We start from the raw sequence: 26478 nt of genomic DNA on the forward strand, positions 1-26478 counted from the left end.
ATTTCCTGTGGGTCAGCTGGGCTGTAAAAGCCCTCAGAGAGCCTAGATTATGTACAAGCTTTTGTTATATGTCAGGCCTGATACACCAACAGAGGGAAACATCAGTGTGCTTCAGTGCTAGGTCTCATGTCAGGCACAGATCACTCCTCTCCAAATACAAATCACCAAAAAAAAAAAAAAAAAAAACAACCCACTTAGAGCAAATTTAATCTATAAACCATAATGTGAAACTCCTACCCAACACAAAGTACAAAATGTAATAGGTAAATCCAAGGGAACTACTATGCAGCTATAGAAATATAAAGGAGGTGGGGTTATGGCAAACAAGATAAACTGAGACTAAATCAGATTAAATAGTTCAAGTAAACTTGTCCTCTTTATTAGGAACCTTTCCTTCTTTGAGATTTTTGGCTATTAAAATTGTTTTTCTGATCACATCAGGAAATAAGACAGTAGAGCCTTCTGCATATTGTAAGCATTACAATAACATACATACATTAGAAAAAAACAAGTTCTTTGAAAACAAGTTCTTCTCTAACACACAGAGTTCTTCACTGCTCCCAACAGAGAGTAAGAGCCTTCCAAACAGTTTAAATATACCTTAAATGATCTGGACTTAAGGAGTAAGTGCTTTATAAATGAAATATACATTTGTGACTGAAGTTTTTTGCTGTTACTTAAACTTATACATGAATTGAAGAATGTTTTAACCCCCACTTCTGCAACAGAACCAAAGTAAAATCCCAGTATCCTCCACCCTTCCAGAAGACAACTTCAAACCTTCATTTTTGTCATGTACACATGAAATTGTCACCTGTAGTACATAAAAAGTTGTACAGACGCTTGTGGTAAGCAAAGTTCCCATTTTTAATTGCTTACCTCTAACAAGTAAAACAATGAAAAATGGTGATTTAAATCTCATGAAGCAGTGCTGCATTGCAGGTGAAATTAGAAGCAACTGAAAACTTGAAAAAGGGGAAATGTTTGCTTTTTATCCTCTCTTCTCATCAACAATTCAACGAATGTTTTTATTAAATTCCTAGAAGGAAGAAGTCAGCCTAAGAAGATATATATGAGAAAAAGGATTCTCAAAATATTACAGTGCAACACTAATATACATAAAATGGAGTTTACTTATTTTATAAATAAATTACTCTGGAATCTTCCAATAAACACAATAAAAGTAGGCTTTTTTCCACTGGAATTCAAGACACCTGGATTTTGAACAAAGTAATTAAAAAGTAACAAAATACCTGTATTGAAAGATTAATAATCAAAGTGATCTTCAGTACAAGAATGAAAATAGCAAAAACAATAATATTTCTTCCTTTCAATGGAAGAAAATGAAACGAAAAGGAAGACAGGGCTTTGAAAAACCTTTTTATGTGTCGAGGAAGACACTTAACAGATGCTGAGAAATTCCTTTCTGGTCCTGTTTCACATCAAGTAACTTCAAAAATAACCAACCTCTTAACCTAAGTCCCTATTAAGTTCCATTTAGAAATTCAAAGAAACAGATTTTAAAATATTTTATTGCTTCTATGTTTGCATATACTGTACATACACAACTGGGGCAATGGTAACAAGATGAGAATAGCAATGAAAAATCATTCATAGATCACCTGAATGACATCTAAAAGCACAGTGTGCCCCAAACACGGGTAAACCCTCAGTTTCTTCATTTCTCCTCCCTGTCTATTTCAGAGCCCAAAGAAAGGAAATCTTGATCCTCATTCCAAATCAACTGGCAATTTCCCTGAAGTTCACTACCAATAGTTTATCTGTTATTAAAAAATTAATCTAATTAATCTAAAGGATGAGGTTCTACCAGAAGGCAATTAGACACCTTTGCTAATAGCAGTCCTTTCCTCTTTCCCTCCACTGTCAAAGCACTCAAAAGAATATTTTCTCCTCTCTCTATGCTTGGTAGCTAACAGTGATATAAAGCTGCTGTTGAGGAGCAGTGGCAAGCACTACAACACCCAGAGAAGACACATGCAGCCACAACATTTTCACACACAATATGGCTTTATGAGTTAAACCTAATGGTCAGTCCACAAAACAAGTAGTTTCCTTCAAAGTGAAAGTCTGAAGTCCTATTTCCATGAGCATTATTAGGATAGAGTTGACATTCAGGATGAAAGTGTTTACTTATTTTAAAAATCACACCTGAAAAAGATGAAAGGTCATTTTCCATTGTGGTAGTTTACTTTCCCAGACCTGAATTGGTGTGGCCTCTTTTTTGGCAGAGGATAAATTGCCACTACCATATTAAAGGAAGAAATAGTTACCTAAAGCTAATGTATGGGCAGATGCTATGTGAGGCAGTTGTCAGTAGGAACCAGCAAATCGGACCTCTTTAATTCTGATTTGAAAAGCTAAGAATAGGTGCTATTTCAGTGTACACAATTCCTCCAGACATGTTTAAATGTTTTTAAATTGGTAAGTTTATAGATGGGTGGTACTGACTCCTTTTACATGCTAAAATAATTTATATTTGTTTTTAAAACACTTCTCAGTTGCCCTTTAAAATGAACACAACCAGAAACACTGTTGCTGTAGCTGGTAGCATTACCTCTCTTGGGGCTCAAGGCAATAAAAGTACAAACTTCCTTAAGAGAGCAGCAAACTTAACAAAGGGTAAAACTTTTCTAACATAAAGATATATTATTTCACTCCGTGCAACCTGTCAATTTGCCTTATTAATCTTCTCAGTTTGCTCACAAAGATTCAACTTTGTTTTGACACATAAGCCAGTGAAGATTGGCTTTGGCCTGAGTGGGACCAAAAATAAGACAACGTGGAATACTCCTCTGCTGTTTAATTTGGGAGTGGAATTTAATAAAAACTGTTTTCAAAGCGCTTCTAGTTAAAACTGCAGACAGACTCAATCAAATAAGCAGCAGTAAATGCCAGGCCAGGAGGCTGGAGAGCCACCAGCGGTCACCCCAGCAAACCTGGGTCTGGGCCAAGCAGCTGTATGAAGGCAACCCTGGGCACACTTGGCTTTTGGGTGCGGGGCTTTCCACCTTTCAGACTGGCAGCAGTCAAGCTCATGAATAAATGACAGAACTGCCAGACGCTGAAGAGGACTCACAGCGTGGCCTTGACCACCACTGCCAAAGTACACCAGGGCACTCGGGTCACTTGGCCTCCCTGTGCAGACGCGGCGCATGAAGGACGAACCAGAGCCACTGTCAGCTGCCCGGCTTTGCAGGAGCATAATGGAACAGCCTTAGCTCACAGGGAAGGGAAACACCTTCACTGGCAAACGAAATACTTTCATTGGCAAGTGCTTTAAGCTTCAAGTAGGCGAGCCTGCAACTTGAACTTGCAGAAACTGCCTGAGACTGTGTTTTCACTGAGGTCATAAAACACACATATTCTCATTACTGATAAATCAAGAAGTAGACAGTGTATCACAGCTCAAAAGAAATTTAGTAGTACAGTAAGGAAAACTAAAATACTGGCTACTTGACTATTTAGCAGCCAACTGTAAACAACAAAGGCGCCTAACTAGTGTGCTCAAATAAATTTCAGCAAATTCTCCATTACTTAATTCTACAGATATTGTGGTTGTGCTTCCTTATTGGTGACTTTGGTACACTCCCTTCATGTTTCTAATAAGGACTTTGAAACAAGAACAGACACTGTGCTTCTCCGACACTCAACTGGAAGAGACATCCCTTAAGCTCTGGAATGCTGAGAGAAAGACCATTGCCAAAGTCCTTCCCAGGTTTCACACACTGTTCTGAGCAACGAGACCCTGGCAACAGAATCAGTGTCATATGGATTAAATTAGGCGTACAGTGCAGACAACTAGTAAAGCTAATTACCCAAACAGTTTCTTATTGAATCCTGCCAATTTAATTTAAGGTGCTCTCTAATAATCTCAGGTATGAATGATAAGCTTGAAGGAATCAACCTTGCACAAAGATATGGCCTGAACAGTCAACTCCTCTTTACCACCCTTCACAGCTACCCAGAGTTAAGGCCACCCTACTTACACTACATGCAAGTACAGTACCCAGACTTCCTCCATATCATCCAGCATCATTCCATAGCTCAAAAGAGCAACTGTACTTCAGCTGTAGCAAAAGACGACAAAGGGATACCCATTTGTGCTAAGTTTGCAGAGGGCACACATAAGATAAAAATGCATCTATTTGATTCTTAACAATTATTTCATTAGGGTGCAGGTTATGTGGCAAGTAATGAGCCACAGACATCTCCCAAGCATCCACAAAGTGCACAGCAATTCCTGAGAACATTTTCCTCATGACAGAATCAAGCTGAAAGGAATACCAATCACTGTTGAAGAGGCTCACTTCTGGCCCAAGCTCCTGAACATTGGCGGTTCTGATGACGATTAAAGTCTTGGGGCTGCGGTCCAGCAGCTGAATAACGGCTCTGCGGATGTTCCTGAGCCGCCGGATGTACACTTCCACGGGGAAGGTGCTGAAGTGGGACCAGATGGTTATGGCTATGACCGTGTTCCTGCCACCCACGATGCCGTTGAGCTCGTTGGCGATGTAGCGCAGCTCGCTGCTGAACACCGTCGAGAAGCGGATGGGCGGCCCGTGGCAGCGGAACTTCAGCAGGATGTTGTGCTTCAGGTCCACAGACATGAAAGGGCCCACGTTCTTAGGACTCCCCAGGTTAAATTCCACTAGATCTGAAAGGCCAAGAGCAAGCGTTACTGAAAGATGGCGCAAGAACTTCAAACTATCAACAAGATGCTTGGACCCCAGGGCAACCGCAGGAGAAGATAAGGAAATCTGAACATAATTCTAAGAACTCTAAAATTAAACCCAAGGTGAATATAATTTTTCAGAGTCGAGTTTATGACTCAACTTTATGGGTGTTGACTCGAGTTTATGGGTGTTGAAATCTGCAGGACAGCACATTTGGCCTTCATAAGGCTGTCAATGCCTTTTCCAAGTTTCCCAAACTATTTCCTTCTCTCTTGTAAAAAAGAAATTTTCCAAATAGTCATTATTGCCCTCTGAATCCAGGGTTCACCAGAACCCTTCTAGCAACTTTAGGACTCCATTAAATTTAAAGATTACTTAAAGTTGTAGGAATTAAGGGGGCTCAAAGTCTGTATTCCAACACAACTGAAGTGCTTCAGGGGAAAGGGATGAGGGAGGCAGGACTATTTAAGTGGGTACTGAAATTCTGCTATTGCTATTTAAGTAACTTAAATAAGGAAAAGCGCCCAGAAACCTATGAACAGTAATGGAGGTCATTTTTTACTTCATTCCAAAATCTCTCCTGTGACTGGGATGCTGTAATGCTTTAAAAAGGCAACCCAAGTGACCTCCTGCCATGACTCCCAGGAAGGCCACCTTAACTCACAGCCACAGCAGCAGTCCTGTTACAAGGAAAACTTTGCAGATATCTGGTGTCCCCATTTACAAGGCCTACATGTTTACAGTGTCTGCTCAAACATTTGACTAACTGTCAGGGCTTCTGATGAGGTTCTGTCTTTCTTCTTCCTTTGTTTTGTCCCTGTCACTTAGTAAAATCAGCTCTGTGTCTGAGATGTGAGAAATAAAGCTTTGCAAAGGTCTTTAATGACAAAGCCAAAAAAAAAAAATTACCTGGAACAAAAGTTGTCAGATATTCAAACCACTGCCTTATTGTAGAGTCTCCAAACAAGTGGATTACTTTTCCTTGTAAGCACTCAGTTATATCATCTGATTTGTTAAAATTATGGATCCAGTGTGTTCTGGACCTCCACTGGTCTTCATAATAATAACCAGAAGGGGAAGCTGTGGGATCTTCAGCTCTGTCCATACTGCTCGAATCTGGAAGAGAAAAATCCTTTGAAATTAACATGCAACAAAAGCAGCCTCCATAATCTTCTTGGACACGTAGTCAGTGACTGCTGACAAGAGCTGGGTGGCCGAATATAGCCTAATTTGATTTAGATTAAACAGTATCTCTACCGCTAATGTAAAAAAGTATCTGACGCCTTTCACCCTGAGCTAGAAGTGCTCAATGGTGGGTGTTAGTCCAGGCAGAGAGGAGTGGAGGCAGGGAGACCAGCGGAGCATCTTCCCCATCCCGGCGCGGATCCCAGCGCGGCGGCCGCCGTGCCGCAGGGCACTGCTGCCCTCCAGCGCCCGGCCTGCGCACGGCAGCGCTGCTCGGCGGGGACACCGACCCCACGGGACAAGCCGGTAACACTCAGGGAAACATCCAAAAAACCCAACACGAACCCACCAAAAACCCCAAACAAACCAAAACAAACCCGCAAAAAACTCCTCCTGTGGAAGAGTGAAGTCTGAACCATAAGGCCTCCAAACCCCAAAAAAGCCAGAATTAAAGCTATGACCAAAAATGTTATATGTGCCATTTGACTATGGTAATTATGAGAGTCTCTAATTCCATGGATTTTATACTTTCTCTCTGCTATCTAGCCCCCTCCCCATTTACTGCCTGAGGAGCAACTACACACCAGGGAAGCTCTGTTCCATAGGATGCCTTTTTAACTTGCAGGAGTGATACCTTTCAAACAAAGGTATCAGGATTAGAGGAGATTACAGGAAGAGAAACTGCAATTTCCTGGTTATGTCAGCCAAATATTGCCATATTTCTCTTAGTAAACAGAGTGATATCAAACTTCCCTGAGGTTGTTTCAGGTTCCTCCTTTGCCACTCGTGTATTCAAATACCTCAGCTGAACAAGCATGGAGATCTTCCCCAGCACAAACACCAGCTGCATGGAGCAGACACTTCCGGCTGCTTAAACAATTCTACTCACCTTGGTGTGGAGACTGCTAAGAGCAGTCCATGCCTTGTCATAACTTACAGCTGTTTGATAAAGCACACATTGCCATGGCCAAAATCATGCCAGGGACTGTTCTAATGATGTAAAAGTACAAGCACTGGAATTCCAGGGCCCAAAAGCATCCTCTGATAGATGCTTCATTATAACACAGATAGAGCCAACAATAAACATCTTTCCTAACAAGCATTTTTTTATGGCTTTTTCTATTCAATAGCCTCTGCATGTTGCATTAGTAGATGTTAACCTTAGAGGTTAGAGGATGTTAACCTCCTTAGACCTCACAGGCACACTGTAAAAAACAAACTACTATTATGTTTATGTAACACAAATAATATAATCACAATTACCACAGAAAAAAGCCATCAGAAAATTTTATCTCTGGATGATTCTTTAAATCTGACAGCAGGGACAATGAAGGAAGAAAAAAAATCCCAACTAATAATGTAGACTCATCCAATATTTATATACAGGAATCCCACAGAGAAAGGGAAAAAAAGCCTTCACATGGTCATGCAGTTAAAGACTAATTCATAATGTGAATTCACAACTTGAGTTTGTTTGATTCTAAGGTTTGATGTAAAAGCAATTCCATTTTTTACCTTTTAAATGGACTCTTTGTCTACACATACACACACACACATATATATATATGTAACAATGGTACTGAATCAACTTTTTGGTGCCCCACAGTAAATCAGCATTTCAAGTCTGTGTATAGCGTTGTACCAGTTTTGGCCCAGAATTCAGAAATTCAGCAAGCCTTTACTTTGAGATTCTATAAAAGAAAGTAAAAGCTCCAATCTGAAGTTATAAACCAAGCATAGAAATAAAAACTTGTATTTCAGAAAAAAAATTTTTAAAAACTTGATCTACATTTACGACCCCACAAAAAAACATGTACAAAAAGAACAACAGCAGAACAATGAGTTTGTGTGTACCATCAATCCTAGCAAATCCCCACATTCACAAGCATCATACCAAAGAGTTCAGTTTATTTATTCAGAGACTGCTGTACGTGGAAGGAATTTCCCTGAGGAAATGTGCTATTCCTATCAACCATTTTTAACCCAGCATTAATCCTCAGGACATGTAGGCAGGTTTTGATCATTCATAGCTCCTGGAAGAAGGGTGACAATCAAATTTTGAATTTGCAGCCGTTTCTGTCAGGAAATATACAAGATTAAAAGAGCAACAAAAACACATCACCTAAAGGACCTAGAGAAAGAAAAGGGGCAGGAGGTAAAATGCTGCTAGCCTAGTAGCAGAACTGTAAAACTTAAAGCAAGAAATGCTTTAAGTTGCCTTCTGTTCAGACTATTAGTCAGGTCAGTAACTCTACCTTAAAAGTCTCCTATAACCTTATGAAAAAAAATATTAAAACTTTTCATTTAAGAAATAATTCTCTGTGTATCACATTTTGTGCAGACTTTTTAGAAGCATAAAGAGCTTGCATTTGGATATGAATGAGATAAAACCTCTAAGTTTATTTTAGTACAGACTGTCTTTGCTCTGTTCTTAGAAAGGCACCGAATAATTAAGTTCTGGTCCAGAACTGTAGGTTCTGACATCCTGTGGTAACACAAATTATAGTAATACCTGAATGCAAGTTATCAAAATCTGTTAGACAACATCCTTAACAAAGAAAGAAATTTAGAAACACCACACAGCTGTTTTCATTAGATTGAGAGTTTGGTAAGCAGTTACTCTAAGACATTTTAGTGTGAGTAAATGCTAGGGGAAAAAAAAGACACTTTTGGCAAGAGAACAAACTTCACTCTTCTTTTGATTTACTTTTTTGCTAAAAATTCCATTTATGTATGTAATTTTAGAAAAAAATTTTCATTATTTCTGAACTTGTATTACAGTTAACACCCAAAAGCCTTCATTGTCTCAGTGCAAATCTGATATTGATTTTTATGCCATACTAAGAAAACAAATGAATTGTTATTATTTGATGTCTGTTGTCCTTTTTATAAATTTAATTATGAATTACAAACAAGAATCTTTTGCAGCTCACTTTACCTGTAAATGCCTTGGGCTTTACAATGACTGAATCAGGTCCACTGGAGAGTATCGGCCTTTTGATATTCACGTCACTTGAACAAAAAATGAACACAGCAACAGTTGTAAAATTTACTGTAAAATTCAAAGGTAATATTAATCTCTTTTTTTTTCTTAATCCACTTCAAATAAGCACACAGTACTATGAATTTTTTACTCTAAGTTTAGCCTACTTCCTATAGCTGAATTCATTCCACATTAACTTCCTCAAGACCACCATCACTATTCCGAATCCAAATTCAAAATTTCATGGCACTGACACAACTCTTGTGCACACTTGGCACCGACACAAATCTCAATAAAGCCATCAAGCAATCAGAGGTGTGCAAGAAGCTTTTGGGGATTAGCCACAAAGATGTTCCCAGATTGCAGAACGTGTGGTGACAAACCAAGGGTACGTGGCAGCAGCAGCAGCTCCCAGCTCATTAATACTAAGCTCTTGTTGTCTTTTGCTACTGTTTTGAAGAGAATCCTTGTCTATTTATTTTTTTCCTCCATTTAAGAAATAAATTATTTGGAATTTCTGTAAGCCCCTTTGGTAAAGGATTTCAGAGCTGAATGAAACAAACAAATAAACAATCAAAACAAAACCAAGAAAAAGACCTTTCCCATTCCCATATGGAAACATCACAAATAAATATAAGCTAAATTTTACAGGTGAACTGCCAGAGACACAGAAAGTCAAAAGACCCACTTACAAAGTTGATAAGGAAGAGCCAAAAAAAAAATTCCACTGGTGCTTACTTTTATTCCTGGTCTTGGTTATAACCATGCACACATGCTTTCCTAATTAAACTATTTGGAGCTGCTACTCCAAAATTTTTCCCAATTTAGGCCTCAAGTGAACATACTGCCAAAAGACTTTCCTTCAACACATTTGTTGGAGAGCAAGGCAGTAGCCTACAACTACAACTCTGAAACTACACAGTAACTAACTTTATCTAAATTCAGCTGTGCCATTTCATACAGGAGCAGTTCTGTCACACCTACCCCGGCACTAAGAGATGGTTTGAGTTTTTTTAAAATGCTGAATGCAGAAATAAAATATGACTGTGAAACTAATTTAGTTTGACACTTGAAATAGCATGCACAGATCATTTCCACTCGCATGGGTATTGCTCAGCAATTTGTTCTACCAGGTGTTTTCTTTATGACTGACTTAAAACTGTTTCTAAGATTTGAAAGTCATACTGAGCAACAAGGAACACATTGCATCACATTTAAGATGACTTTTAATGAGGACAAAATCAGTTGGAAATTTCTGTAAAAATAAGCCTAAAACACAGGTCCTTTTTAGGTAGTTTAGATTTGGCCAAAAATACTTCTCAAAGCATTGTTATTGATATTGCAAGTGTAGGTATGGAAACAGAAAAGAAGGAAACAGTCCCCCAAACCACCACCAGATTTAGACAGCATGCTCTTGTGAAATTCAGTAGGGTTGAATTCAAAGCACAGAAAGAGAACTACATGCCAAGTTTCTTTAAGATTGCTGTCTAAGATTCTTGCACAGCTGAATGGAGTGGAACAGACTATTCAACAACTAACATCAAACACCTGGTCCTGCAGATACACTCCTCCTCTAAGGCAATGTGTCATATTTAAGCAATAGGCTAAAGTTTGTACAAAAAAAACCCAAACAAAACAACTTGACTGAGTATATATAAATTTAACAACATACAAACCTTTGGAAAAAGAGGCTTTCCTCTTGTGTCAGAAGACCTTTCAGATATCCACCTTTGGCATGGCTGATTCGGCTGGCACAGGACAGCTTTCGAGGCTTGTAACAGAACCATGGCTCACCCGTGTAGAGATCTGTGAAGTTACAGACTGGGAGACCTCCAGGCAAGCAAACGTTGCACTCTGTAGTTTCTGAATACCTCCCAGACTTGAAAGAGCTTTTGAAATAGACTCTGTCCGGCCTTTCCTCTCGTAAACGCAGGAGGACTTGGACTGCTTCACTCGGATGGACAAGTGACACAGAAACTTTGACCTCTCCTGGCCAAAGCAAGGTAAAGAAGACTTTGTAAAGGCCATTATGGCAATCTACAATCCTTCCTGCTGCTCCAGCTTTCAGCACAGGAGAGTGAATTCGTGCCTGTAAATAGTCTCCACCATACTGCTTGGGTTTTCCTTGGAAATCCTTCATACGAACGAGTACCTCTAACTGGTCACCCACCTTGAAGAACCTGCTGGGTGTCACAATCACAAAGTCACTGTGTGTGGGATCAGTGCTTTGTGCAAAGGCGATTTTGCCATCAGGGGGCTTTGGCCACTCTATTGCAGCAAGCAACGATTCCTCCTCCGCTTGTTCCCTTTTGGACAAGATCTGCTGCGCGTACCCACAGTAAGGCTTCCTGGTAGTTTTGGTTGTCTGTGACAGAGAATGCTGGACATTGTTTTCTGTTATCCAATTCGATCCTGAAACTGTGTCATCATCCAGGTGCTGGGGAGAAAAAGATTACCTGAAGCTGTGCTATGAAATGAAACACAGTGAATAATGGATGCTTTGTCAGCAAATGATCCCAAGAACTGGGCTTTGCTTTACACAGCTTTGAAGCTGACCAAATGAAGCAACTTCACTAGAAGACTCAAATCTATTACTTTGATCATGGGATTTCTAAGGAAACAGGTGGGCAACCTGTGGTTACCCTGCTTTGGCAAACAAGCATTTAAATAGATCGCATCCAATGTATGGCAGTATTTCAGCTACCAGTATATTCTCTAAATATCAGCCATGTGAAAAAAAACGTTGGATGATTAAGTTATAACTCATGTTCTATTTTCTTCTGCAGTAACATTTTAGCCTTGGAGCACCATGAGGTCTGATAGCTGCCCAATGTAATGCAAGGAAATAGGGTTTCTTTGAGATGCTGCGCTGCCGATGAAGCCAAGGCACCCCCTGCACACGCCTTCCAGAGAAGCTGCATGTAGCAGCTGCAGTCATTTATCTGGTCACACTCACACCACTTCTTGGCTAATTATCTGAAATGCATGTTTCCCTGTAATGTGCACATTGAAAGAAATAAAAGAACAAAAGCCCAAGCCTTCTGGGACAATGAATTCATGAGCCAGTTGGCAAGTAGAATAGTGTAGGACAAGCTAGGACTAAACAGGCAAAAAAACTGTTTGTTTCTTTATAAGATTTTAAAATCTATATACAGCTGCTTCTAGCACCAAACGAAAAGCAAGCAAAGAATCCCCTAATCCACACAAGAGTTTAAAAATGAAAATAGTTAAATACAATGCTAGACTAAGAGAGGGGGCTTCTGCTGCAACTTGACATCAGTGTCCAAAACTGTATTTTCATGCAAATGACTGCAGATACCACCTTCTTTATGACATCACACAATTTTGCAGGTTTGTAATAGGAAAATTTTAAAAATAGCACAGCCTAAGACTCCAGAGCTACCCATGAGACTTCTCATCAGCAAATCCAAACATACCCTTCAAATACACACAAACTCAGCGGTTAATGAGCAATTAATTATCAGGTATATATAGTAGAACTTATCCATACTTCTATTTCATAAAGAAGGAAAATTGTTTTTCAAACAAAGATTAAAATTATACCATTCACATAGCATCAGATGATATAGTGGTTTAGATTTGAAAGATTGCTAAAAAATTCAAACTACATTATTTTAAATCTTTTAAAATATCATTGTACTTACCAATACCCCAGTGTTTCCCATTTACTTCCTCCATAACTAACTGCTCATCAATGTACTAAAAGTCACAGCACTCATATTAAAGCCTTATTCATTGTTATATACCTTTTTTAGTCCATGGAAATATCACCAGTGTATTAAAATCATTTGAACCACCCTGAGATTCAACATATTTTTTAGAAGAGAGGTAAACCTGACAAGCAATAGAAACAGATAGGCTTTTGAAGTCTGTAACATAAGAAGCTGGTTTTGATCAGCTTAAGAGTAAGAGGATGAGTACATTAGGATGTAGGATGGATACACAAAATCTTCTTTGTTTGATATCCAAGTTAACTATAAAACTTGAAACTGTGAATTGCTACATTGTAGCTCTAAAATGTAAATTGACACATACCCATCTATACACCAGATGTTAACATCACAATAGAAGCTTTTGCTTCTGTTTTATATTCCCACCCAGGTTTTAATAAATTTTCCCTGAAGGCCATCTGAGATAATTCATAATTATTTTTGTTTTCCATCACAGCAAGCAAATCTGCAGATGTACGCCACACATTATTTTTATAAATCCAGTAAATTTGAGCCAAAGCTGAGAGTGAAACTCAGGCACAGTTCTACTTTAAATCTTGCCTACATGCATTCTTGAATTAAGCCAAGTTTCTATTTTTGGATACCTTCACAACTTCTTCCCTTCACTTGATCATGCATATATATATATATATATATATATACACAGAGAAAATACTGTATGGAAATATTTTTAAAAGTTAGCTATATATTTTGATGCATCCAATAAGCTGGTAACAATGTCTCAGCAAAAATTTTTAAGCATTTTCCTAAAGGGGGGTGGAAAGGGAGAATATGTATGTATGATTAATTGCTGTTTTCAGTGTAAGTTCCCAAGAGAAAGTTTCTATTTTTCAGTTGGTTCTTCAATGGTTGGTACTTCAGGCTGGGGGACATGGGAAAAAGAAACCCTTTCAAATTAAGAAGGGAAATGGCTATCTAAGACAGCTTAAAGACTGACATATCCCTATTTTTAATCTTCTATAAATTTCCTCTGGGTTTTTAACCCAGTCTTTCTGTCAGAGATGTAGAAGATGCCATTTCTGGCCTAGCTAGGCTTTCTGAAGTCTTTCCAGGGGCATACCTATATCCTTCAGTGGGAAAGGGTGCAGAGAACACCCAAACCAACAAACTCATTCAGAAAACAGAACGTGGTTCAATGTCTCAAAGTCAGTCCAGCTACACAGATTTTTAGCAGAGCACAAGGCCAAAGCTCTTCACTTGTATGCAGCTGATAACAAGGACAAGCACTGCTACTTCAACATCTCCAGGTTATGACCGACCCATTAAGCAGAACAGATCATACCACAAATATTTCCTCAAACTCTCTTCAAAGAGCCTGAGGGGGAAGCTCCATGAAGGTAAAAGCAGAGCTTCTTCAACATCCTGAAGGACCATTCTTTCTCCAACATCCTTGTTCATCCTTACAGCCCTCTCTCAAGCCCAACCAGGACCATTTTGTTGCAGAACTGTAAGCTTATGTGTCAAAATAAGCTACACCATGTATGCTACTCACAGGAGAAAATATTGCAGAGATTACCTTTGCCAGGAGAGGCAGAAAAAGCTCCAGAGTCAATTAATATACCAAAGATCCTTGACTGGAATAGAAAAGCTTTCCAAACCATCTTCCTTTCTTAAGTGTTTCCCAGGCTCAGCTCCAAACAAGTACTTAAGTTCTCCTCCCCCTATGGATAGGCAAGGCCTGCCCTGAGGCAAATAATTAACTTAGTTTGTCCACACTCTGTTTCCTACTCTCTCCTGGCATTTCCAAATCTCTCTGGCTCCTCTGTGTTGTCATACTGAGACTGTGCAGAACTGAGGGCTTTCTGCTGTAGTTAGTAGCCAAAACTAAATAAAATTCCTTTATAAAAACAGATAAAGAGGATTTCTCAAGAGTGCTCTTCCTTTATGAAACAGATTCTTTTACTGTTCATTACAGGCTCCATGTTGGATAACACCTGCTTTGCTTATTTCCAGGTATGCTTCATTCAAGGTGTCATATTTTAAGTGCAATTTCCAAGGGACTTTACTTATTTGTTTGTTGGGTTTGAGGGGTTTTTGTTTGTGTAGGAGTAGTTTGTTTGATTTTTTCTCTTTTGTGTTTTTTTTTTTCTATCATTACTTTTTTTTAATTCCCTGCATTTTCAAGCTAGACAGAACCCAAATGTGACCACAAAGTAATTTAATGGATGTCTGCCAAGTAACACAGGCAGGACAGAAGGGATTACATGTCAATAAAGCACAAATAAATCCACTAGCAGTTCCTGCATTAGAGATGTCATAAAAAGGAAAAAAGGAAGCTGTATTTTTAAGATAACTGATGGAAATTTCAGCCCATCTCCTCAGCTTTTGGCATTCTCACTGCCAACCAAGCAAAAATTAGATATAACATACAGATCAACCCAGGCAATAATGCTCTCAAGGATATTCTAGAAGGAGTCACAGAGTACTTGGGTAGATCTGCAATGAACACCTGTCCTCAGTTAAACACCATAATGTAGGTAGCTGATGGAAATTGCTGCTGAAAAGGTGGAACTCCATCTCAAAGCCCAGTATCTTCCACCAGCTGTTAACTGCTGCCTTGGCCTGGTACATGCCAAAGAGCTGCTGCAAACCTGCCTAAGTCACTGTCACTAGAGCAGGAAATAACACAGGAGATTCCCAGGCAACAGGCATGGTGGGGAAATAAAAGTTCCAGCAGACAACATCTGAAACTGAACAAATACCAATTCCTGAAAGGTCAGTCATCTTATTTTCAGTGATTTTACACTCCAAGTACTTTATTTGTTGTCTAAGACAGATATGAAATCAGTTCTCTATCATTACCATCTCACAGCACTGAGAGGCTGCTGAACTACTCTAAGTGTCAAAGCCAATCCTCAAAAGCCATCACCTGTCAGTCAAATGTTCCAGAAATAATTGGAATAAGATAAAGTTATCTTTTGTAGGCACCTGCAATTTAGCAGCAAGAAATAAAAACTTTGTTACACAGTTATTTTGTTCCGTTTCAGCTGTCTGATTTCATACATCATCCTGGCAAGAAACTTCCCCTTTCCCCATACACTCTCTCTTCTAGGTGCTTTTAAATAAAACAGTGCTCACAACCAATCCTGAAGTGGTTCTGTCACTCTAAAGGCCACTGGTACAAATACACAAACTCTCCTGTATCCTGAAGGCATGATGTTTAGGCAACATCCCAATACTTCACAAAAAATTATTGTACATTTTATCTGTCTGGCTATGTTCACAGAAAAAAAATTATAATAAAATAAAAACACATTTCTTCTGGTACTATGTGATCAACTATGTGACCTCAAAGGAGTAGTTATTCCATACTAAAAAGCAAAGTAAATAATAGGAGCTGGGTATCAAATGTTTTGTGGACGGCTTGTTTGTTTGTTTGTTTGGGGTTTTTTTAAACACAAGGTAAGGAAAATAAAATTCTGACATGGATAGGGCTGCTGAGAGGGTATCATTAATAGCTTAAGAAATTAAGAGGAAACATTCCAGCATGAAAAAGTATAAAACCCTAAAGCAAAAAAGAAGGGAGACTAGGTGGGGGGTAGCTGACAATTGCCTTAGATTTGAGCTTTAGCCAGCCAGGTTGGGTGATTTGGGGATGAGAAGTATGTCTGATGCATTTACAAACATGTTCTCAACAGTAACCAATGATAAGCTCTCCTTCCAGAGCCTGAACAGATTTGGTTACAGATATTCTGTGAAAGCTTTGAAAGATTTTTTTCTGGCTTTGATCTCTGACTGAAAAGAATCAGCCTAAATGCCTATACTAGACTGCCTGGGAAACTGAGCCAAGACAGAGACAAATACAGGAGCAGATCCATTCAGAAAAGTCAAGACAACAGAAGAGGTTAGAGTTGCATGTTACAGGGTAAAGATTTACCAGCAACACAATACTTAACTGAGTTTAGAACAGCAGATATGTAAAGGGCAACAAAGCCACAAAGACACTTATCATGGGCAGTGGCAAGAAAAAGCACAGAGCGAGCACCCAACCCGCATTTTCCATTTCACTCTCAAAGCACTGCCAGAGCCCTTTTCTTTAAGAAAAGTAATCTTCAAATGAAAAGAAAACAGTTTAAGATTCTAAATATCAGCAGTCCTCAGGCAACATCCTAGGTCAAAAACCAAAACAAAATAAAACCACAGAAAGAAAAAACAAGAGCTACCTCCCATGTAACACAAAATGGATCATACTAACTTGAACCAAAAATCCACCAAACAGTATTTTGATTGCCAATAGTTTCCAACAGCAGAGATGTGGGAAAAGAAAACAGACCAAACATGTTGTGCTATTTCCTCCTGTAGACTTAACACAGTTTCTAGCACTTTATGGTTTAGACTTCTTAAACACTAGGGTAGACCTCTTTAAGATCTAGTCTCTGGTAATGGATTTTTCTTCTGTGCATTCATCCAGATTTTTTGAATATATGCTTTTAGTAACTACAAAGTCTTACTGCAAGGAATTCTGCAGTTTTTCTGCAATCCATGAAAGAACATCCCTGCTTCCTTTAAAATCAGCATCTGCAGTTTTTATTTAATGTGTCCACTAGTACTGGAATAGGTAATGAATGTTCATTCTTCAGTTATTGATCCTGAGTCACTTGTGATTTTAGACTTCTCAAACATTTTCCTTACCCTTATGTGATCCTCTTCCAATTCAACTGCATTTTTTGTGGAGTGAGGGGGTTTTACAGCCCCTCTTTTGGATCATTTCATTTGGGCATCACTAGCCAGGAGGCAGGAAGATTCTGCAAGCAGCATATACACAACTTAGAAGCATAAAGCAATTACTGACTGGCTCCCATGCACAAAGGACAGCTATAATTTAAGGAGGTGTTAGGCTAAGAATTACAATGTTCATCCACCAAATGCAGCACTGGAATGCCCGGCCAGGCAGGCAGCCAATGGGCAGGGTCAGCCTCCAGGGCTCCCAAAGACAGATCCTCATCTGCCTTGACTTTAATCTGGGGTTACTGACTAAGCAGTTTCAAAGTACCTCTGCACTAAAGTGATAAGTAAAATGAAGAAATATGCAAGACAGACACAGCAGAGGGAAAAAGGGAAAGGAAAATAAAAATTGCATCAGTACAGGCCGGAGATGAACAAGCCAGCTAACAGCTCTGCAGGGATTCCAGGAAACAGCAAACTCACCATGTGTCAGCACATTGTGGCAAGAAATTAACAAGATCCTAATCAGCTGATTGAGCAAAGTTATAGTTCTCCTCAACTTGACCATGGTGAAGTCAGACCTAGAACATTGTGTCTGGTTTTTTGACAACCCACACCAGAGTAAAACTGGCAAGACCAATTAAGAACCCCTGAGATGATTAGGGAACTGGAATGACACTAAGGGAACCAAACCTTCTTTTTTTAAATCTGGAGAAGACCGAGGGGATCTAACTGCAGTCTTTCACAACCTACAGGGGAGTTACAGAGGAACTAAAGTACACTCCAACAGGATAAGAGGCAACTTCCTGTTGCACATAAGGCACATATTCTTCCCTGTAAGAGGGATGCAGCTTTGCAACAGACTGCCGGGGTAGGTTGTGAAATCTGAGTGTCCTTGAATATTGTCAAAAGTGAAAATACCCTGTTGCAATCCAAGCTAACCCTGACGTCAGTCCTTTGGAGAAGGTGCTGGATTAAATACCTCCAGACATCCCTTTCACTATGAATTTTCTGTGATTCCAATTTATGCCTAAATGCTGTCAGTCAGGTACAACCCTAACCTTACACACAAAAGTTAATAATGTTGCTCAAGCCATCTTGGAGAAGAAACAGGCTCTACTTACCTCTAACTGAAAAAAATTATGGACCAGCACCACAACAGCCAGCACAGCCATAAGCAGGCAGAAGAGCTGCAGTCTGAATGAGTCACGCCACATGGTCCAGTCGAGTCTTTCCCTCCCATGTTAGACGTTGCCATGACTTCCATTCACCACAAACATGAATGTCATTTCGTCTCAGCAAAGCACAAGAGAATTCAGTTAACTTCCACTTCATTCCTACAAGTGCATTTGCAAAAACTGTATTAAGTCCCCAAAATGCTACCAGAACTGAAGTCAAGTTTTACACTGAAAGCTTACAAATGGTGGGAGTTTGCAGGGCAATAACTAGTACAACAGAACTGTCAACATAGATTCATTTTGTGGAACTCATCTGAGCAGCATTATCTGTCACATTACATAATTCTCTTGGACATGTCAGAGCAAACCCTTATCATAAAGCTGGCGTCACCCCTAGTTGATACCAAAAAAAAAGGCAAAAGAAGAGTGCAAGATTTCAGTCTGGCAATCAAAAAAACCAAAACAAATCACCACTACCCTATTTATATGTTATACGACATCACCACCATCCAGACACCACAAGACTGAGACTTATAGCAGAAACTTGTGGGTTTAGACATCTCCCATTTACCTGTTTACACATTCCAATAAGTTGTTATTAAAGACTAAGTCTGAAACAAGTTTGGATAAGCAAGGTAAAAGATATTTCCTCCAGTTTTCTGCTTGGGAAGAGGGGAAAAATAAATCAACTGTAGCATTAAAGAGGAGATATCTAAGAGACTTGAAAGCACCAAAATTTAACTTCACGCATCACCTGTAACATTACATTACATCTTCCCTCTTTTGCTGTTTTATCATTCCTTTTACCTCAGGTACTCATACGCAGCTCTAAAATTTTTTAAAAAATAAACTTCTGGGTGTGTTTGGGTTTTGTGTTTCTGGGTTTTTTTTAATCTAATAATTGTATTGTCTTTCATAAATTTTAACTTCCATAAAATATTATTCCTTTAAGGTTGCTTGACAGCCGATCTGCTATAAAATCACAGACTTAACACCACTGATTCAGTTTCCACCACTTAATGCTTGCTCAGAATGACTCTTAAACCTTCCTTTCTTTCTGAGGAGGACAATTTTGATGCAGTCATTTTGCAAGCAAAAAGGGTACTGTTCATGCAGAAGCTCTAAACTTGGAAACAGAAAACAGATGGCAAGGAGAGACAGTCAAAAGACACCAATCTCTCCAAACCTAGTATTCTCAAAGCAGCATTACTCATACAACCATCCACCAAGTGCAACAACATAATCAAATGATTATATAAACTTTGTATAACTTTCTATAAATAGTATAACTGAGAATTTATACTATTAAGATAGTATAAATGCATAGTACATATAATCATAAGACTATATGAAAAATGCTGTGTAAAATTAAATGAAGCGTAATGATACATTAAATATAAAAATTAATTAAATTATTTATCAAACGAATATAGGCTAGAAAACTGAAATACATTACCATTATAACCAGGACAGCCTCAAAATAGGCCACACATCAAATTGCTTTACAAGGATTATAGAGATTATAGCTTCAAATTGAGAATTACAGAGATTATATTTCTGACCAATGAACAAGCATTGAAAGAGCAGGACATCCATTAAAGTGAAAGTATCAAAATGCCACAGAAATGCAGCTTTGTTGGAACAGTTCTGCACTAATATGAAATTTGCATAAAACAGCAGCTTGGATCCTAAATTGACAATAAATATACCTAAATACATGAAAATGCTAATTTAAGGACATATCTACCCATTTGAGGAAGAGTGAAAAACAGAATTTTCACTTGTGTTGCTGAGAATTCTTTCCATCACTGAAAAGCACAAGACACTGAAAATTAATAGAATGTTATTTCAGATGCCTAAAAAGGCCACAAACACTATTCCATGTGTTTTTATTCAAAACTTTCTATCTGTAAATCTCACAAGCCCTAAAACATTTAAATGTACAGGTTTAGAGCTTTCTTTATGCTAAAGGTGTAATACACTGCCAGTTTCATCACCCCTGAACAACTGATCCCGTTCATTTCTTGTATAAGGAAAGCCTGTAAGTACACCAAAAAGCCTTAGGTTCTTACCCTACTCCTGAAATGTTCTCTGAAGCCATCCACATGAAAGGCCAGATAACCTTGGAAACAATACATTAAAAAATAAATTTATCTACAGAAACACACACAAATATTTTTTCTAATAAAATTCATACCTTGGTGGTCTGCTTACAGTGGCACAAAATAAAATGGCAGTTATGACTTTTTACTTGTAAAATTACTTTTGTTTCTACAATAAACCAGGGATTTTGTTAAAGTATTTGATTCTTTTAAACTTCAATGCTATGCCTTTGAATTCTCTGCTATTTACTGCTAAGTATTACTTCTCTCAGCTTTTTTCCATGTTATCACAAGCCCCATTTTGCCCAAGGTTAAAAACAAAAACCGATTTAATGACATTTTTATGAACACATCATTAAATTACGCCTCATGCTCCATCACGGGATTGTGGGTTTGGGTTTTTTTCAAGTGTCCATTACTGCCAGCCCCCTATCCCCACAGCTCTCTAAGCCAGCAGCGATACACAAGCAGGTATGAGTGCAACCGCTCCAAATTTTGTCCTGCAAATCGCAAAGGCAGAGGAGCCGCTACCTCTGGCGATGCCCAAACCATGTCACTGGGGCACAGGGGCTCGAGGCTTGATGCTTCCGTGGCTGCCAGCACGGAAAATCAGATTTGCTGCTGTTTTTTGCAGATTCCGCCCTGCTCCCCAGGGCGCGGGGCGCTGGCAGCCCCCCAGCCCGATGACATTCCGGGACCAGCGCCGCAGCCCCCGCGGCGGCCCCGGCCGAGGAACACGGGACCGGACACGCACCCACGAGCCAGGGACGGGGACAGCAAGCAGGAAGCACCGCTGCCGGCAATGCAAACCGCACAGCTCTCTTTTATTGCTTCAAAGGTACTTTTTAGGGTGCCGCGGGGTGGGCATCCCCGAGGAGCGGCAAAAGGCAGCCTCAGCATCTCTGAGGAGCGGCACAAGGCAGCCCCTGGATCGGCAGGAAGCCGAGCTGAAATCCGAGCGGAGCGGGCAGGGCGGCCCTGCGGGCGGATGGGCCGGGCCCGCAGGGACGGGGGATCCGAGCAGGGCACCCGCCAATTCCGGGACCCCGCACCCGCCTCCCGCCCCGGGCCTCCCTCAGCGGCCCCGGCCCCGCCGCGCGTTCCACCCGCTCCCCGACAAGCCGCGCAGGCCGCGCCGCCCGCGCCCCCTCACCGCAGCCCCGGCACTCCCCCGGGCCAGGCGGCGGCCTCGCCCCCGGCCCGGAGGCGCTCGCTGTAAATGCACGGCTCCCGCCGCCCCTCCTTCCTCCCCGCCCCCCACACAGCGGCGGCGGCCGCCGCGCCTCCTCCCGCCCCGCCCCGATACCGGCTCTGTTCCCGGGGCCGATGCCGCAGCCTCTGTGCTGGCAAGGGGCAGTGAAAACAGACGCAAAACCCAACAAAAACATCCCTGTAATTTTTGAGCCACCGCCGGTGAAGCCAAAGAAAGCAGGATGTGGAGAGGGTGGCGCGGAGCTGGGCACTGTGGCCCGGGTGGCATTACCGTGGGTCCGCAGGCGCAGCCCCGGCCAAGAGAGAAGGCTCTGACGCGAACCATCGTAGCTCAAACGCTGTCGAGCCTGGAGGCGCAAGGAACAGGGGGCAGGAGAGTCGGCGTTTTGGACAGGGAGAAGGCTGTGAAAGGAGAGCCTGGCCACGGAGCAGCTGTAGGGACTGAGCGGGGGGAGCCGGCACGGCCCAGTACAGCAGCACTGGGCAAACGCAGCTGCATTGAAGGCAGGACTTAAGATGCTTTATGAGAACATGCGTGCAGTCAGTGCTGAGCTTTGCACCCTGCACGAGAGCCGGGTGGCACTTTCAATCGGCAGGACATCTGTAATTTGCTTTGTAAACACTTGTAAACACTGCGTAAGTTTAGGAATGCCAAAACACCTGCCAGCAGTTCTTTGGATGAGTACAGCTTAAGGTCTTGAGCTTATTTTTACTAAGTATGTGGGTTGCTTAAAACCAGAAATAAGACAGAGCAGCTGAAATATTCTTGCAAACACAATATTTTAGCCAATATTAACATAAACATTAATTGCCTACTCTTGTCTTCTGCCCCCACCCCCCATCAGCCACAGCTATTTTGAAGAAGTGACCTTACCTCTATTTTTCTCTTCCTTTCTGCATCTTACAACAGTGGTTACCTGGTAGAGATAGAAAGCAAAAATCTCAACAGGCACCAGCTTTTATTTGTACAATATGCTGTAGGTCAAGAATTGAAAGCCATCTGGCTGTATAAGCAGAATACATTGAAAAGAAAGTATTTTGAAAGATAATTGATACTGATTTTTTTTTTCATCTCAATATACAAAGTCTGTCAGTGCTATAGCAATCTCATTTCTCTTCACTCATCCTTCATGAGCTATGCAGTGCATCAAATTCCCCTACAAACTCTCCAGCTCAAAGTGCAACCTAAGGCAAAACTATCTAATCAGTGTGTCAAATGCCAAGCATTATCCCATCTCTTATATATCTGGAGTGATGTTGGGAGTTGAAGGCATGGAAGGTGATAACAGTGAGAAAATCTGTCTCATCTAAGGAAATAGGTACTGCTAGGCTATCTTCTGCCATATTTTACATTTCACCACCCCTCAGGGATGGGAAAGGATCCCCACGCTACTTTTCTCTATAAATTCTTCAGTTATCATTGTAGTTAGTCTTGATGAAGGCCTAATAATGAATCAAATATGCCTTTCTAATCTCTAACATGGTAAGCCCTTTTGCACAAAGAGGCCAGAAACCAATTACTCATTGTTTGCCCCCATGCTCTATACAAAGCACCATGTAAAAGGCTCTTTGGCTATGAGTTGAGTGTCAAAGACATTGGTGAGGTCTCTTCTACCTCATGACCATGCAATATCTAAATGTCATCAGTCCCAAAAGAACCACAGCTTCAGCAGCTGTCGCTCACCTTACATCCCTCCTTGTTTATTACACCAGAAGCACTTGGCAATTATTTTGAGATGAGTACAGAAAGCTAGATAATGAGAAAGAATCAGCCTTTCCTTATTTCTTTTTCCAGAATTACATGCAGTAAGATGAAGTTTTGCTGGGCCCTTGGCCCCATTGCCCTTCTCTCCCTTACCTGCAAAGAATAATCAATATGACACAGTATATTTGAAAATGCGTATGGGACTACTGAACCCATTCTTGATTATGGGCAAGTGTTGGGGAATGTTTTGGTTTGCTCCCTGAGCAACTGTAACATGCTTTTGTCCTGATGTATGATGAGATTTAACAAACAATGCATTGGACAGTCTGCAAAGAGCACAACAGACACTGTTCCCTTTCTATAGACATCTTGATCGTCTCCTTTTGCTACATTACCCTCATATCACTTCTCCAATCCTTTTTCACTTCCACAGTCATCGGGGTCTTGTCCTTCTGCAGTCCTTAGAAAAGCAAATTTCACTCTCATCTTGCCCACAGGTTTGCCATGTGCCTTGGTTTCAGGCACAGCAACAATTAAGGTCTATTTAAGTGGTGGAAAAAGTCTTTAGCTGGCCTGGTGCCACCCAGATGGCTTTCACGCCATCCAATGCTTGTAAAGGAATAACGCTTTTGTCAGAAGAATTCTCTTCCAGCTTCCTCAAGTCCTTTTCCAAAAGGTTACAGAAAAGCTTACCTTCAGGCACCATCAGCCCTTCCACAAACCCACCTCAATGAGCTGTGCTGCATTCCCACTCCAGAGGCAAGTTCCCATTTCTTCTAGGTGGCTCTGTTCCTCTTTGGGCCTAAGAGAAACTCTTCCTGGTCTCCCTTTCCATTTCTCCACCAGACAATGGACATGGCCACAGCCATCTCAGCCAAAGGCTGCCCAGAGTAGATCCTGCCCATTTAACACTGACCCTGCTACACCAAAGGAGGGAAAGCATCAGGCAGCTAGGAATATGAGAAAGCAGGCGAGAAAGGTAGCTTACCTGTCCTACTGGTAAAATAATACCTATTTCATACGCTTAAAAATTTCAGTATGTGTGAGTAAAGCCAAAGAATCAGAGACCAAAAGGAAAGCCAATCTGCTGTAAAAGTTCTGAGCTTGGGAATGAACAAGCTGCAATGAGAGGAAGACAAGTGGATGAACTCCATCCTGGAGAGCTCAGCAGTACAAGACAGCTGGAGAGCCAATCTTGAAAACGTGGGCTCCAATACCACATGCATTTGACCTAAACTTCAGGTTGAAGGGGCTGTAGAAAATACTGATGGAAAGAAGAAAAGTGAGTTCTGCTTGAAACTGAGAGTTTCCCAGTGTGTCCTGTTTCTCCCCAGGTCCCACAGACTCTAAGACATAAGCAGTGATAACCTGCTCAGCACATCTTCCATGCACTTCCCACACCAGAAAACATGCTGCAAATGCTCAGGGGACTGGATAACTTCAGCTGGTGTAACAATGGATAGGAAGAGATTTCCCAAAGGCTGCTGCTTGAATGCAGTTTAGCACAGTGCTAAGGAAACAGCCCTGACTGCTAGACTGCTGCTTCTCACAGCCCTGCATTGTCTGATAATTGCCTGGGCTTTTCTAATGATTTATGGCTTTCAGTCCAACACATGAACATTTTAAACACAGTGTGTCGGATTTACATTTTCCAGAGCATCCTTTATGATCATGGGCTTCTCAATTCTCACAATTTAAAGCATCTTAGAAGTCAGAGGCTGTGACTTGTTTGATTTGGGCATCTTGTGCACAATTTTCTGATATTCCTTCCCTTGGTTAATATAATCTCACACATACCAGAAAGAACAGCTATACTGGTTTTGAATGGAATAGAGATAATTTTTTTCACAGTGGCCGTGGTGGGTCTGTGTTTGATCTGTGCTGGAAACAGTGTTAATAACACAGGGCTGTGCTTACAAAGAGCCAAAGGCTTTTCTGCTTCTCACACCACCCCACAAACAAGTGGGCTGGGATGCACAGTAAGTCCTAGAATAGGTAAGGATTTCAGCCTGTAAAATCAAAAGTAACTATTTCCATTTCAACAAAATGGGCCCATCCACTAGCCATCCCTTTATTTTCCAAATCTAGCCAAAGATTTTAATGTCTGATCTTATTACAAATATGAATAAAAGTCAGGGACAAAAGGGACCTTCAACCTGAGCTCCAGAAGTGCTATGGTTACTATCCCTACAACACACCATTTAAACTTAGTAGTACAGCTTTAAGGTCTTTACTCTAAAAGAAAAGGGCTCTGCTCTTCTCTTTTCAGACCTGAAGTGGAGTTACTTCAGCTATGCCTATTTCTGACTTTTAAATAGAGTCGTAGAATGAGGTAGAAAGGAGCTTAAAAATCACCTAGTTCCAACCCCCTTGCCATGGGCAGGGACCCTCCTGCCCACAGCAGGAAACCAGAGCAGATTGCTCAATGCCCCATCCAACCTGGCCTTGAACACTTGCAGGGATGGGGTATCCATTTCTCTGGGCAACCTGTTCCAGTGCCTCACCACCCTACAGTAAGTACCTTCACAGAAGAGCAAGAAGAGTCCCACTCACAAAGTCTTTTCTTTGGTGTAATGAAGTAGAAACACGTAGTAAAGACTTCAAAAATGTCCACTAACCTCCATGTGTTACAAGTTGAATTAAGCAAAACAAACTTTGTTGTTTTAGTTTTTGTTATTGTTGTTATTTTTTTCACCTTTCAGAGAACTGTGTTGCAGTAAAACGACTTTCATGTATTTCTGAGCTCCTCGACTGTTTCCTTTGTTAAAGCCTGAAAGATTTTTAATTAGTCTTCATTTGCTTATGAACAGCCAAAAGAGTAGGAGAGGCAACACCACACATTGCGATGGTGTTTCTCTTGATAAGCCCTTAGTCTTAATTCTCTCTCTAGAAAACGCTGTACAGAATACTGCCACATCTTTTAATTTAAACACAGCAGGTAATGAAGAACATGAAAGAGGGCCAGCAATAGAAACAAAGGACTGCAAATCACAAAGACCAAT

The 26478-nt window shown here is 40.6% G+C and overlaps 1 protein-coding gene across 1 annotated transcript; it reads right to left on the bottom strand.

The window, feature by feature from the left end:
* Window positions 1–590: 590 nt before the first annotated feature.
* Window positions 591–21774, bottom strand: NXPE3 (neurexophilin and PC-esterase domain family member 3). The gene is made up of 7 exons (XM_082278743.1): window positions 21713–21774; window positions 20530–20579; window positions 18404–18616; window positions 10539–11299; window positions 8818–8891; window positions 5604–5810; window positions 591–4675 (listed from the first exon to the last, which is right to left on the bottom strand). Exons 3-7 carry the CDS (start codon window positions 18494–18496, stop codon window positions 4125–4127), a joined length of 1686 nt encoding a protein of 561 aa, XP_082134869.1. The 5' UTR covers window positions 18497–18616; window positions 20530–20579; window positions 21713–21774; the 3' UTR covers window positions 591–4124.
* Between the last annotated feature and the right edge of the window lie 4704 nt (window positions 21775–26478).

The sequence above is a fragment of the Coloeus monedula genome (genome assembly GCF_965178545.1).
Source record: "Coloeus monedula genome assembly, chromosome: 3".
Taxonomy (NCBI): Eukaryota; Metazoa; Chordata; class Aves; order Passeriformes; family Corvidae; genus Coloeus; species Coloeus monedula.

Excerpts from the sequence above, each read along its gene's own strand:
- NXPE3 (XM_082278743.1), bottom strand. The coding sequence starts at position 18,496 with ATGTGGCGTGACTCATTCAGACTGCAGCTCTTCTGCCTGCTTATGGCT. Across the intron at positions 11,300-18,403 it reads ATAATTTTTTTCAGTTAGAG|CACCTGGATGATGACACAGT; the intron begins GTAAGTAGAGCC and ends TTTTCTCCCCAG. Across the intron at positions 5,811-8,817 it reads AAAGCCCAAGGCATTTACAG|ATTCGAGCAGTATGGACAGA; the intron begins GTAAAGTGAGCT and ends TTTCTCTTCCAG.